Genomic DNA, 16,584 nt, shown 5'->3' on the forward strand with positions numbered 1-16,584 from the left:
TTCATCGAGTTTATTTAAGTATTTGAGCGAATTCTATGAAATGCGTATTTCGGGAGTTTGTTTGTCATCACAAACATATTGTAATGTGGATAGTTAGATACAATCGCGATCAGATATATCGGAGCAGCCAGAGTGCTCACAAATATGCGAATACGCCTCTATTGTCAAGGCGCTAGAGTGCGAATTCTGATGGCGACTGTACAATGTATTTCGTTTAACGCTCAGGTTTAACGTCTACATAAGATTAAATACGATTAGATTAAAGTTAATGTTAGTTAGAATAGTTAGTAATTAGTTAATAGAATTAATTAAAACTAGAGGCCCTGTGAGCTGCAGACCTCGTGGTAAGCTTAAAAAAATCAAAATAATAAATATTTACTTAGTTGAGCCATTATATTATAGAGAACTCATAATAGTCTTATGAGCCAGAGACCCTAATACTGGCGTTAATAAGACATTATAAACATTTTATAAAAAACGAAAAGACAGGAAAGTTCTATCTAACTGAACTTCACAAAATTTCTCTACAATAGAATCGGTTGATAGATGCGACCGTAGAGGAGAACATCCGGACATACAAAAGTATTTTTGCTCAAGTTGAAACGGTAACGCTCCAGTCAATTGGGTAAGTAGTATATATATGTAAAAGTATTAAGGGGAGACAAACTTGATTTATCCGCTAAAATTGATGCTAACTGTACTTAGACGTCTTTCCACGTTCTTAACTTTTCCTTAGTTACTTCCTGTAAACAAAGCTCGAAAATATTTTCATCATCTTTGTAACCCAAAAGCCAAGAATCCGACATTAAAATATTACAACCACTTTTCACGAAAATATCCTCAAATTTTCTTCCGCGCGTGCGTCCTCTACGCAGCAGACAGAGCGAGAGCTCTTTGTTGTTTCGCGTTCCCGCTCGCACACCACGCTTCTTTGTTTTGGCGATGATATAAAGGCTCGGCGCGAACACGCCGCTCGAATATTAGGTACAGAGTGCAGCCGAGTAAGAGGCGTTCGCGTTTCGAAGCGGCAGCAGTTGAACTATTAAAACTTTTAAAAAGAATTTAAGTGTTTTCGGCCAGTGACTTTTGTGAAGTGATCAGTGATGAGGCCGCCTACGGAATATGACGGGGGAGCTCGGGTGCCGACGGAAGCCGAGGAGGTGGACCCGCGGGCGCCAGCGATGATGATATGCGCCCGGCTCGCAGGCCGCGCCATCATTCGCGTCGTCGGACGCTGCGAGGATGCCCAGGAAAACAGCCAGCTCGGTCAGTACCGTCGTTAACTAGCCTAGTTACTTAACTGGACCTTACTGCGACGAGATAAGGTCCGCCAATGCTCAAGTGCGGCTATAAGCATAAACTGTTATCATGTGCTGTGAAAGCCTGAATATAAGAAGCGTTTTAAACCCGAACCCTAGTGTAAACATTCCATATGAACTTGAAAGTTGGCCGACTGTCCTATTTTTGATACAGTTCGGCGATAGAAATAGAATTCGTATGTCAATATCTGGCAATGCATCATGTATCACAATAGTCGATAAGACTGAGATGTACCTAAACTGCATTTGCGCTAGGCGTACCAAAACAAACAATATGTTCTAGAGGAAAATAAAAATAGAATCGGATACTTGAAATTATGCTACAATCATTCGAGTGATTATCACGCATTGGTACTCTATTGGGCAGTAATTAACCTAGATACATCAATTAATAAGTTTCATTTTTTTTTTAATTATCATTATCCTGAGTCTTAGATTGACGCATTACTAGCATCTACCGAAAATGGAAACGTCTTCAAATGTTAATAATTACCTATTTAGGTACTTACAATAAAAACAAATCATAGTAGGTATTATATCTTGGAATTAATCTAGTTATTTAATAATATCGGCAATAACAAAAACAATGGCTGATGGGAAACAGACTATCTATGTACAATGATCATTGATCATATACGACTAAGTACGTTTTTGTAAATAGATGTGAACTGTTTTTTTTTTATTTAGTAAAATCCGCTTAAAGCCTTACTGTTAGGAATACAAGTCAGGTCAAGAAACTCGCGACATATTTACCTACTATACTACTTAAATAAACCTGTGTACAGTAAACGTTAAAGATATAGGTACCTACCTATGTGTACTGCAGGTACATTTTTCGCCATACAATGGGATGGAGAAACAGCGACTCCATACAGAAAAAACTTGTAAGGTCCGATTTGAAACAAAAATATAACATTATTACGGTACTGCGAGAGCACAATAAGGTAACTGCACTGACTTTGCAGTAGCAGAGTGTGGGATTGCCACCATCAACGTCAAATTAGAACATCTAAAAGAAATTCTCCTATATTATACTCAACCTAAATTCTTCGTATATTATACTCAACTAGAAGACAAAAGACGAGCTATAATTATTTAAATTGCGTAGACATGTAATCTTATCAGCAAATTGCGTTGTCGGAACACATAATTGAATCTATTTATTGTTATGTTATGAATGTCAAGAATTGAGGCCGAAAATAGCTAGTAGGTATATAATTATACGTTACAAAATTTCGTTCATAGACTCTCTGATATGCAAAGATAAAAAATCTAAACTAGATTACCGTAATACCTAAATAAATAAACACAGAAGCTATATCATTGATTTAGCAAGAAACAATACGTAGGTACCTAACTAAATATACATATAAGTACGTAAAAGGTACCTAGCACCTAGTTCTAAGTATAATATATCTCATCGCTACAGATATGCAAGTTGCGGGATGTTTCCAGAAAGATGGAAAAATACTCGGAATATTTAGAGAAACTTTCACATGCAACAAAGAAAATTTTCATTTTGAAATTTGGATTCCATTAAAAAATATGAGACGTTTCCGAAAACATTATATGTGGAAAATGCACGAAAAATTTGCGACAGTAGGTAACATCAGAAGTCATCACTCGAAAACATATCAACATATACGTTACCCAGCGTTTATATATGTATCTGATCCAGAAACTGAATATTTTATTCTATCTCTACGCATAATTCAGTAAAACAGGTTGGTATTTACCTTACTAAATATATTTAAGTAGGTCATATTATTATAATTTAACAAATGAGGTTTACGAAATATTAAGTATTAGGCTAATTTATTGTTGGCTACTATAGTGTTGCGTATAGAAAACCCACTATAGTCTGTTCGGAAACAGAAAATTAGTTAAATGTATAAAGTCCAATACAATCCACGACTCTTCTCTTTTATTTCCGAACAGACTCTATTTACTAATAAATTATACCCAAATGTAAAAAAAAGAATTCAAACAATCACAATGATTGTTATCTATATCATAACACATGTTTACCATAATTGCGTATAGTATATCAACTTCATATATATTATAATCTAAATAATAGATCTCTAGCAACATACATATGCCGTTTTCAAGCAAAAGGGTACATATGGTCAGTAGTAATAGTAACTAAAGCTATAAAAATTATATTACAACAAATCGGGTTCTCCGCCTCTGGTCAAAGGTGTGATTCGTCAAACGGTGACCTCGTCAACAATAACTTTTGCCTGAAAACGTCACATGTTTATGATGTCAGTCGGTCGCTACTTGCATCGGCTGCCAAGCGTCTGTAGCGAATGTCTTTCCCATGTGTAATTTATCATGTAAGGTGTATTTTCAATGACAGAGGAGACTGAGGGCATCTCAAATTTTTCAGTCAGCATGAGAAGTAGCTAAGCGGGCGAGGTAAGGTATTTAATATGATCAGAACACATCGTATTCGCCGGTCATAGCCAGTAGCTTGGCTACAGATAGTACCTACAGATTACAGGACTTATTTAATGGATAAACTTAACCGCTCCTTGCCTCGTCCATTTAGCCACTTCGTAAAAGTTCACGTACAGATTTTGTTTGCGCACTGCACTGTTTCTCATGCTTACCCTGTCTGATCCTTGTGACCTTATATTTTATTATATTTTATATGAGTTATGTTAATCTAGTACCTAGTGACATGGACTAAATTTAAATGTAGGTCCCTAATCTGATAAATGCTTAGCGAAAATTTAAATTTACAAAAAATGTTTTGTACTACTACTTTAACACCTAACTCCTGCCCAACACTTGTCTACCAGTGAAATTACGAATTAGAAAACTCAAATTGACGTCTTGTTTGTAGATTTACAAGTACTATTTAAAACACTTAGCACTGAAAGTCGGCATCAATGTTAACAAGGCATGACATAGCATTATCCAAATGATAATTATGCATGGTTGCTGATCAAGTGTAACTAAGCATATAATTGTAACCACTGTGTGTAGTCGTCAAGGGTAAGGAGTCACAAACATAGTGACTACCACTTTTCTAATTGCTTGTTAGGTAAATTAGGTTGCCACAATTTTCATCGTGACCACACTTAAACTCCTCCTTCTCAGGATTTAGAGACAGGTTCAGCAGACAGGACACAGAATGTTCAAATTTGTTTTCTTTAGGCAAAAGTTAAGAACATTAGCGATAACTCATGAAACTACATACTTTTACGTCGGGAGTAGTTTAGGTGATGTATGATAAAACCAGAAATAACGTTCCAGTATCCTTAATTTTCATTGTTCTTTTCTCTATGTACCTATTAATTATTGTCATATTTATCTTATAATTTTAGTATCTATAGCTTTTTTTTACTTACTTAATTTTACATCGCATATATTGGCGTCAGTTAGCTGTAATGCTGTAAAATTTTATTTCAATAAATATCAATATCAATCATGACTTCTATTACCTCTTGCTTTTCATTTAGTGGCACGTTTTATCTACTAGCGTGAAATGAAAGTCAACAGTTTTATATATATATGTCTCTACCTCCTCGTTACATGTAGAGGTACCTACTTATTACAGATCTATGTAGTAAAAGTGTGTGTCCTTCCATTGTGTGATGACCTTACATGCTCCGTTGGTGATGAAAAAGAATTGAGGAGATACCTAATTACGCAAAATTCTCGCAAACCACTATTATTGCCGTACATTAAACATGTTAGCACTAATTAACGACTCACACATTCCGTTGTCGGTTTTACTTGCTACTGTTTAATTGATATATTAGGTACCTATATTATAAAATATTAAATGTCTATTTTGGGTTTAAAGTATAAATTTGTTGAAAAAGTAAATTTCATTATTAAAAGTAGAGATCTCTTAGAGCTAGTTAATCGACACGAAGATGAAATAAAAAAGAAAATTAAACGAAGACTCATCAATATCATGACGTTTTAGACACAGTATGGTCAGATGATAATCATTAGAGATGCCACGTGTATTCGGCAACTATTCGGTATTCGGCCTATTCGGCCACTTTGTCGAATGTTCGGTATTCGGCCGAATGTTGCCTACTATTCGGCCAAATACCGAATATTTGTTGCACCTACCTAAAAAGAAATATTACACAAAAAAATACCAAAAACTAGATATATTTAATATTTAATTGTGTTCTTGGAAAGTAGTTAAATACGAAGGCACGTTTTTGAGCATCTTTTGATTACAAAATATTTTATTTTTACCATGGGTCTGATTTCATTGACTCTAACCATCCATTAATTCTGTTCAAGATAAAAATATATCTTAGCAAATGTTGTGCTTCGTTGGCAAACAGTTATGCCGAATATTCCGTATTCGGCCAAGAGAGGGGCCGAATATTCGGTATTCATATTGTACAAATAGGACATAGAACTTTGTTTTCATGTTTGCAACGATTTCAAGTTCAACTTTATTTAATTACATTGTGTCGGTATAGCAACAAAAAATGTATGTATGTAGGTACCTACATATTGTAAAATATTTTAACAACAACAGCCAGGATAAGTATTCTGATACATTGGTACATTTGTTTCCCAAAAATACATTGACAAAGATGACCTACTATGTAATCGATATTAGTCACACAAATAAATAAATTTAAGTTAATTATTGATGTACTAAATACACATTAGTCATACTCATATACGATACGAGTATTGTGGAGGTTGTACGGTAACACAAGAGACTATTCGAAGATGTTCAACCTTGGCAGGCACCTATCGAAACGCGCTACTCGAGTTTCCCAATTATTTCTCTAGCGGTTACCGCACTGCCCAATTTCCAGTTCACGGCTGTTTATTTATTGGAACATATCATGAATACTGTTACAAATTGCGACCCGTCGAGTATTACGTGAATTATGGTTATGGGTACGGTTTCGTGTGATTTCTGATTCGAGGTATTACGTGTCTCGTTCAATGATTAAATAGTCAGACCATTGCGAATCTTCTTTGAGAGAGTCGGGTGCAGACGGGTGACTAATTGCCTACTCTAGTCGTTTATTAAAATTACGTAGGCGTTGACTTACATTATTAATTGTCGATTTATGTAAGGTAAATCCATATTTTTTACCAAGGTAAATGTTGTTGTAAAAAACCTGTATTAATTTTTACTCATTTTTACGATGGACTAAGACCCGACTGCAATATGTATGGGGACTGCAGTCGGGTTGCAGTCCATCTGTATCGGCCCTTACCTTGCAATGTTTTATCATCGTTACTGGAATTAACTTAATTACATCATTAACATTATAGGCATTTAACTATACCTATATTTTAAATACGGAAGACTAATTGTGAGAGAAAGATACCCTTGTTAGGTAAATTAGGTTGCCACAATTTTCATCGTGACCACACTTAAACTCCTCCTTCTCAGGATTTAGAGACAGGTTCAGCAGACAGGACACAGAATGTTCAAATTTGTTTTCTTTAGGCAAAAGTTAAGAACATTAGCGATAACTCATGAAACTACATACTTTTACGTCGGGAGTAGTTTAGGTGATGTATGATAAAACCAGAAATAACGTTCCAGTATCCTTAATTTTCATTGTTCTTTTCTCTATGTACCTATTAATTATTGTCATATTTATCTTATAATTTTAGTATCTATAGCTTTTTTTTACTTACTTAATTTTACATCGCATATATTGGCGTCAGTTAGCTGTAATGCTGTAAAATTTTATTTCAATAAATATCAATATCAATCATGACTTCTATTACCTCTTGCTTTTCATTTAGTGGCACGTTTTATCTACTAGCGTGAAATGAAAGTCAACAGTTTTATATATATATGTCTCTACCTCCTCGTTACATGTAGAGGTACCTACTTATTACAGATCTATGTAGTAAAAGTGTGTGTCCTTCCATTGTGTGATGACCTTACATGCTCCGTTGGTGATGAAAAAGAATTGAGGAGATACCTAATTACGCAAAATTCTCGCAAACCACTATTATTGCCGTACATTAAACATGTTAGCACTAATTAACGACTCACACATTCCGTTGTCGGTTTTACTTGCTACTGTTTAATTGATATATTAGGTACCTATATTATAAAATATTAAATGTCTATTTTGGGTTTAAAGTATAAATTTGTTGAAAAAGTAAATTTCATTATTAAAAGTAGAGATCTCTTAGAGCTAGTTAATCGACACGAAGATGAAATAAAAAAGAAAATTAAACGAAGACTCATCAATATCATGACGTTTTAGACACAGTATGGTCAGATGATAATCATTAGAGATGCCACGTGTATTCGGCAACTATTCGGTATTCGGCCTATTCGGCCACTTTGTCGAATGTTCGGTATTCGGCCGAATGTTGCCTACTATTCGGCCAAATACCGAATATTTGTTGCACCTACCTAAAAAGAAATATTACACAAAAAAATACCAAAAACTAGATATATTTAATATTTAATTGTGTTCTTGGAAAGTAGTTAAATACGAAGGCACGTTTTTGAGCATCTTTTGATTACAAAATATTTTATTTTTACCATGGGTCTGATTTCATTGACTCTAACCATCCATTAATTCTGTTCAAGATAAAAATATATCTTAGCAAATGTTGTGCTTCGTTGGCAAACAGTTATGCCGAATATTCCGTATTCGGCCAAGAGAGGGGCCGAATATTCGGTATTCATATTGTACAAATAGGACATAGAACTTTGTTTTCATGTTTGCAACGATTTCAAGTTCAACTTTATTTAATTACATTGTGTCGGTATAGCAACAAAAAATGTATGTATGTAGGTACCTACATATTGTAAAATATTTTAACAACAACAGCCAGGATAAGTATTCTGATACATTGGTACATTTGTTTCCCAAAAATACATTGACAAAGATGACCTACTATGTAATCGATATTAGTCACACAAATAAATAAATTTAAGTTAATTATTGATGTACTAAATACACATTAGTCATACTCATATACGATACGAGTATTGTGGAGGTTGTACGGTAACACAAGAGACTATTCGAAGATGTTCAACCTTGGCAGGCACCTATCGAAACGCGCTACTCGAGTTTCCCAATTATTTCTCTAGCGGTTACCGCACTGCCCAATTTCCAGTTCACGGCTGTTTATTTATTGGAACATATCATGAATACTGTTACAAATTGCGACCCGTCGAGTATTACGTGAATTATGGTTATGGGTACGGTTTCGTGTGATTTCTGATTCGAGGTATTACGTGTCTCGTTCAATGATTAAATAGTCAGACCATTGCGAATCTTCTTTGAGAGAGTCGGGTGCAGACGGGTGACTAATTGCCTACTCTAGTCGTTTATTAAAATTACGTAGGCGTTGACTTACATTATTAATTGTCGATTTATGTAAGGTAAATCCATATTTTTTACCAAGGTAAATGTTGTTGTAAAAAACCTGTATTAATTTTTACTCATTTTTACGATGGACTAAGACCCGACTGCAATATGTATGGGGACTGCAGTCGGGTTGCAGTCCATCTGTATCGGCCCTTACCTTGCAATGTTTTATCATCGTTACTGGAATTAACTTAATTACATCATTAACATTATAGGCATTTAACTATACCTATATTTTAAATACGGAAGACTAATTGTGAGAGAAAGATACCCATACCTACAATAGAAATGAGAGAAAATCTTAACAGGTCACTGATTAACTACTACACTTTCGATCGCATAACAATAATATTGACGTAACTGGCGTTTTTGTTCGCGGCATACTACTTAGTAACTATTCCCCCGGAACGCCGTAAGAACCGCAAGAATCTTGGCTGGAATTCGCACATTTTTCCTTTGTCGTTAAAACCTGGCTTGATCGAAAAATATTCCTACTCCGCTGATTCAGAGTATATAATCGTTTGAGACATAGTTAATAATTACGCGGAACATAACTTTGTTTACGCAACGCAAAGCTAACTGTTCTAAGGTGTTGGTATTGCAGACTTTCGTAAACCTAACGAAGATATCGTGTAAAAATTGTGAAATTGTCCAAGGCCGGGTCGAGACCGTCGCTTCGCTCGTAACGGTGATTAATTTCTTAATATCATAATTAATTCACTTAATCAAAGTAAATCTGTGAGCTGGCCACTCTTAACATGCATGTTGTGTTCTTACAAAATGAAATATTTATTTAAATAAAAAGGGTTTTATTATCTACGAGGCAAACCGATTACCGTCCCCCTGGACATCCGCAATACCAGAGGGGTTGTAAGTGCGTTGTCGGCATTTGAGATGAGATTTATTGCCTACTATGCTGCGCGTTAAAAATTGCCAATACCGGCCTAATAGATGTTTTGTAACACCATTTCTCAGATATTACTCCCAGTGACGTAATTTGTGGATGAGTTAATCGGGTCCAACACTAAAGCACAATTGTCGTTATAAGTACTCGTTATAGATTATAACTACCTGCCGTGATACTATTCCTAATGCAATGTAAGAATCTCGCTATAAATTATTTAACTTTAATTTTTGAGTCATTCTGGGGCTGTATTTGTTCTGCAATAGCTATAGTAAAGAAACAAACGGAGCGTGATTCTAGCCGTAGCTGTTTAGTCGCAATTCCTAATATTAGAATGTTATTTTGGAAAAGGAAACGATCTGCGCAGTTGTACTTCGCTACTCAACTAACTAATAGGTACCTAGCCTTTGTATGTGTTCAATTTACCAAAGTGTAGTAATAACTTTAGAATACCTACTATTATAATACAACAAGTAGGTCCCTACTAATCGCTACCATTACGAAATAAAGCGAGCAGGCAATTAATGTCTACACTAAACCCGGTATATATTGGTCAAGTGATCAAAAGCTCAGAATATTATGTGGAATAGTTAGTTTAAATTATACTTAATTAATAATTCCAACGAGCTATTATTTTTTATCTATTTAATAAATGAATACAGTAATTTCATTTCGAATAAAACGTCTTAGACATAGTACGGAAGTCAATATTAAACAGACGGCAAAACCGAAGTGATTTTACTGTTTTCCTCGTTCTTAACTACATCCATATAGGCTTGCGGAAGACAACAATAAGTATACAATGAATTCGCTAACATGCGGAAGACATGCACGTTACTGACTGCGTGCTGCCGATGCCGGTCGCTGACATGGCTCGCTCACGATCGATTTAGAACATCTTACACAGTGATTTACAAACATGACTCTCCAGCACATGTTGGCCTTAGCAGAACAATTTATTCCATAAAGGTAAACCGGGCGAGAAAAGGTCACCGTTCGTTGTACTTCCTTGCTATAGATGTGAATGTGCCGCGTATGACTCACTGCCAATAATTTTAGGCTGTGTCGTAATTAACGAACAGGTTTTAATCGTTATAGAAATTTAGTAGACCTTGTAATCAAACAAAGCAGTAGGTACTTATCCTCATTTTCACTTTTCACTACCTGAGTATGTATTAGATACATATCTCACATCCAATATTTTATGAGATCAGAAAATTGCGTATTCTATTATAAACAAATATTTATTATTCTAATAATGTTCCCGCTACGCAATTATGAACGCATCCTGTTTCAGCTATTCCGGATATATTCCGGCTCTTTGGTTTCTGTCATTCGAATGTCAATGTCAAAAATGAAACTCCCGAAATATCAACATTGCGCTATTACCAAAAACCCTAAAATTTAAATTAAACTATATCCCAAAACATTATATAAAAACTAAATTGTATAAAATCTAGTTTTAACTCAGCGCATTTTCTGGAGTATACTTAAAGCGAGTGATGTGCGCACTCATAAAACTTATAAATAGGTCAGCCGAGTAGAACTACTTGTCTAACGCTGCTCTTGTAGTGTTAAATTTATCTGGAGCTCGCTGGACATTCGCGGCGTATTCTGTAGACCTAGATAAGTGTGAAACATGGCCCTGGCGGTGACTCGTGTTGTTCTGAGGTGTGAAGATGCTCAGGAATCTCAAGCCCTAGGTAACGTGGCTAGTTTGATCTAATTATAGGTGCAGATCAATTACACGTGATGTAACGTCTTTGTACTTGGATATTTCACAGCTATTGTTTTAACTTGTCATGTTACAAACCTAGAAATATAATAAACATACCTACATAAAAATATGCTATATTTAGGTGCATCGTGTTAAAGAAAAGACTTAATCTTGTAAACATATGTAATATATTTAATGCTAACCAGTAATGTATGGTTAATTTAACAATTTTATATATTTTATGATATAATAAAACTAATTTTTCTTGAACCTTGGGAGATTTTGCAATTATTCTTCAAAGGCTTAAGCAAGGTTGCCAAAGCAACTCTTTCAAGGAATAATAACATTAGATGTAATTTTATATGGTCCCAGTCCTATAAGGTTTACTCGGGTAATTCTGAATGTCGAAAACTGTCAGATAATTCCGAAAAGAGACTTTTATTATGATGGAATTAAGGGTGATTTTCATCTGAATTTCGGAATTATCCGACATTCGGTATTACCCGAGTATACCTTACCATATTATAATGAATATACATTATAGTATGAATAAACCAACACCTGCCTTGTTAATGAAATGATATTGGCCCTAACAGGCGGCAGGTGTTAAATATATTCCTTTAAATGTCTAACACAATTTATTCCAATCTTTGCAGACCTGTCAGAATGCCAGCTGATGCAAGTCCCAGATGCAGTGTACCACCTCATGCGACACACAGAGCTTAAGACCTGTGATCTCAGTGGCAATGTCATCACCAAGATACCTCCCAAGTTTGCGGTCAAGTTCAGTTTGATCACAGGTCTGTATTTTTAATTTGTTTTAACCCTTTGACCATTTGACATTCCTTTTTAGTCATTTGATTTTGAACCGTAATTCTTATAGCAGAGATGCGTTTTTGTTTTAAGTATGATGTCAAGTATGTTGCCACTACGGACTAAAGGGTTTTCCTAATCCCTACTAAAATTATTAATGCAAAAAGTTTGTTGTACAGTTAACAGAGTTTGGGTGTCATTAGTGATCTAATGTGTTAATGTGAATATTGCTAGTATGGTTCAATGTTATATTGTTCATTACTCACCCAACCATTAGGTGTAGCCTTGACATTGACACCTTTTCTGAAAATTAATTTATGAATTAAGTATGACTTATCTAGAAAATATTGGCAAGGTCAGTATCTTGATTAAAAATTGAAAGAAATACTCTTTGACATACTGAGAAACGTACTGATAGTAATAAACATGAGGTCAATTTGAGGATGACCATCATATGAAATATTTGATTGGGAAGACCGTCATGAGGCAAGAGCTCTTGAATCTGTATATGCATGTACTTTGCTCAGACACTCTGGCAGAATGGTAGAACTTTGCTCCTTCTGGTTTACCACAAACACAAGAGTTAGAAGAGCCAAAAGAGCTTGTAGAAAGTCTTATGTGATAGACGGTTTACCCCACAAAAGTTATAGTTGATGTAACTCCAATTGTGGTAATACCTGAATAGGATCCCACCAAACGCCACGGATTTTTTAACTAATCAACAATTATTTTGTGATCATTTCAGATTTGAACCTCTCAAACAATCAGATGGCCAGATTGCCAGATGAGCTGTGCACACTGGCTTGCCTGGAGCGGCTAGACATCTCCCATAACAGCTTTGTGGCCCTCCCGGCCATCGCCTGCCAGTGTCCCAGTCTCCACACATTACATGCACACCACAATCAGATCATTGGTAAGTTCCAATATTGTGCAACTGTATAATATTTTTAAAATAACAGCACTGAATAAATAGTATATAAATAAATAACTCATGTATACAACACATTGACAAAACAATCACTGTCAATTTTGGCGGCTTTATTTTTAATTCGATTGACGTAATGTGGCAATCAAAACTGGATGCAAATAGCTCAAGATAGAGATGAGTGGAAAACTCTGGAGGAGGCCTTCACCTGCGAAGACGGGGTTCTTGCTAAATATTAACTTTAAAAACTATTCTAAAATGTCAAATTGCAAGAAATAAAAGGCTATTTTATTTTATTTTATTTTATTTATATTTATAATGTGGCAATACCAAAGAGTACTGTATACTTAATACTTGAATAAAATACCTAAAAGCCATCCATCCATATCGCGCGGCCAACCATCAAACATTGGCTCGGGCGGCAGCCACGGCAGGCTTTATATATGTTACACCATTTACAAACGGACAGAAAACTCAGTCTCTTAGCTGATGATACAAAATAAAGGCCAGAAATAGCTGGTTACCTACATAATCCTAATAGTTGAATCAATAGAGCCAAAGAGTCCTTATCACTTATGTGAACATTCATGTATGTTTTCCAGAGGTAGACGTGGACCGGTTGGCGCGATCGCGTGCCCTCGAGTACGTGGACCTGAGCGACAATCCCCTCCCCCCGCGCGTGCACGACGAGCTCAAGCAGCTCTCGCGGCCCTCCGTGGCCGTGTCCGAGCGCGTCAAGGAGGACTGGGAAGAGGACCTCATCCTCTAGGAGGCTAACTCGCGTTTGGGGCCAGAGCTGACATTTATACGAGCTTGTGATACTCGATTTATAGTCATTGTAGTTGTGAACGTTCGTCTTTTATTATAAGTACAAGAGACTTTTTTAAACCTGCGTTTTTAAGCAAATTTGACCAACTAAAGGCTCTATATAGTCACACTGCAAATTGTATGTAACAAAGCCTATAAAACCCAATTCTAAATGCATGGAAATGTAATTTATATCCTGTTGAGATCGATGCAGTATTTTTCGTAAAACAGCAGTATTTTGGTAACTAACATGTTAATTGTACTTATTATTTGTAAAGCTCGTAACTACGCTGTGATACTGGCCCTAACCTACCTGTGATCTGTTTATGAGAATATGACAATATAATATTGTGTATTGTTAGTTCGTGCATTGCATATTGTTTTATGTAAAATTATGTACCTAAGAGTAAGAGTAAATGTGGATTCCGTTCACTGCATTACCCGTGTCGAAATCATGGTTTGCACAGACATAGTAATTTTTATTTTTTTTTATCTACCAAGTGCTTACTTTATTCTGGTCCTAATTAATGCTATACTGGCGCTGTTTCAAAGTATAAACTATTTTGGTTCAACCAAAGATGAATGATAGGACCTAGAGACAGCATGTAGTATTAAAGATATGGGTTTGTGCAATATGTTTCCAGTGAGTTCTCAGGGGTTGAGTGCTGTAACGGATTTTAATAATAATGATCGAATTACTTTATTGTGCTCAAAGAGATTGTGTACTTAAGTATATTAAATACATAGTGGTAAGCCAGGGTGAAGTTTTTTTTTTAATCTATAATGATGATGAGTTTTGTTCAAACGATACTGAACTGAAGGTACCGTAAAATGTGAATACTTTGCTCTAAATTTTGCTCCAGAATTCGGAATTTAAAATGATACATAAAATTATTATAGTGTGATAGGTATGTTGATATTTGAATATGTATATTTAAAGTAGACCATCACCACTATTATGTTGTAACACTTAAATGAGACAGTGATATATTTTTCACAACTGTTTGAGTATAATTACCCAGTGGGGAGCAATGTAGGCATGTTTTACGGTAAATATATGACTTATATGAGTTAGTCATTGTGTATAACACCAGTGATACTGATAAGTTTCTATAAAGAGATACAATACGATTGTAATGTTAATAAGAATAATGAGGATATGCGATTACTCTCTTTGAATTACAGTACATACACTACAGACAGGTACAAACACCAACACCCCTAACTGTACATCGGTGGACCTTATTGCAAAAGGCATAAGGTCCACCGATGTCCAGTTAGCAGTGTGGGCGATGGTATATGAAACGGATATCTATAATACGCCTGCTGACTGGCTTAATTATAATAAGTTTTTATATTGAATACTAGTCCATTCATTTAGATAAGAATGTGCTTTATGAATAAGAAAATATAGAGAAAACTCTATTTTGGTGCTAAAGGCATCCTTATATTTAAGATGAAGTGGCAGTTTATTATGTTTAACATATTTTATTAAGAATTATTGTGCTTCTTAACGGTTTTTGTTTGTTTTACGCATTTTAATCGATTTATAAAATATCAATAAAGATTGTCCAAAGATTGTTTTGACTGAAGATAATGATTTAATTGAATATAAATATGATATGTATTTATTATAAAAAATCACGTAATTTTCTAAAATTGTATTTTCTGATATAAGATTTATAGGGTTTTATAAAAGTATTGGTACCATGATGTAATACTTGTAATATATTATAAAAATGAAGTGAGTGTTTTATTTCATTCTTTGACTGTTACACCGCGTGCACATATAAATATCAAAATAACGGAGGCTAGAGGCCCTACCGCGAAAAACTAAAATCGGTTTATTATTATTAGAGATAGAGAGGCAGGTAATGAAATTTAGAATTTCGTTTTCTCGGCATCTACCTCCTCCGGTCCTCTGGTCCAGCAACCACCACACGACCAGAGGGTACAGGTGTATTAAAACTGAGTGGGGCGCAACGAAACGGTGGGGGCTATTAATATAAACTCATAACATAATTAAACTGCTTTGTGCTTAAGTGCTTTGGTGCCATACTGTTAATTTATGTGTAAAGTTTAATAAAAAAAAATAAACATTTGCATGCACATACCTACGTCTATCATTCATTATTTGTTAGTATTATAAGTAGTACTTAGTATAATAGCAACTTTTATACTTTGTACTAGATATACTCCTTGCCTAGTAGTAAGAAGCAAAGAGTGAAGTAAGTATAATATCATTTACTCGAAGGCTAGCTAGAACAGGCCGCGTAGCCAAGATGCCAATCGCTTACGCTCCGTAGCGATCGAAACGCAACTGTCACTGTCACACTAATATGGAAGAGTGATAGAGAGACAGAATGCTTTTCGTTGTCGAAGCGATAGCGATTGTAACCTTGGCAAGGCCGGCAGATGCCTTATAGGGATGAGTTCGCCTTTGTACTTCCATTACTGTAATTTATTTGTGTAAAGAACAATGGAGCCGCCATTAACAGGCGTTCCCCTCTGTCGAAAATAGGCGGCCAATCACCATTATGGTCAACCTCATGTCAACCATATGTATGGACTGACGTTTATCTGACATGACGTACCTATACATTTAGGCCGTTAGGGTACATAATGCACGTAAACAGCATGATTAACGTCGTCCAGGCCTGCTCAACTTATATGTATGCCGATGATACATGTCTATTGTATGCTGATAGGGATATTCAAACTGTGGTTAAAAACATACAGACAGATTT

The 16,584-nt window shown here is 35.4% G+C and overlaps 1 protein-coding gene across 2 annotated transcripts; it reads left to right on the forward strand.

Annotated features, from left to right (window-relative positions):
* Nucleotides 1–957: 957 nt before the first annotated feature.
* On the forward strand, nucleotides 958–15,581 carry LOC134679206 (leucine-rich repeat-containing protein 57). 2 transcript variants are annotated; one of them, XM_063538083.1, is made up of 4 exons: nucleotides 958–1,266; nucleotides 11,949–12,092; nucleotides 12,851–13,018; nucleotides 13,633–15,581. In XM_063538083.1, the coding sequence occupies exons 1-4, from the start codon at nucleotides 1,104–1,106 to the stop codon at nucleotides 13,797–13,799; spliced, it is 642 nt and encodes a 213-aa protein (XP_063394153.1). In that variant the 5' UTR covers nucleotides 958–1,103; the 3' UTR covers nucleotides 13,800–15,581. The 2 variants fall into 2 exon arrangements, with proteins under 2 accessions (XP_063394153.1, XP_063394154.1); XM_063538084.1 differs by lacking the exon at nucleotides 958–1,266 and adding an exon at nucleotides 11,134–11,278.
* Nucleotides 15,582–16,584: the final 1,003 nt, after the last annotated feature.

Source organism: Cydia fagiglandana, chromosome Z (assembly GCF_963556715.1).
Source record: "Cydia fagiglandana chromosome Z, ilCydFagi1.1, whole genome shotgun sequence".
Lineage (NCBI taxonomy): Eukaryota > Metazoa > Arthropoda > Insecta > Lepidoptera > Tortricidae > Cydia > Cydia fagiglandana.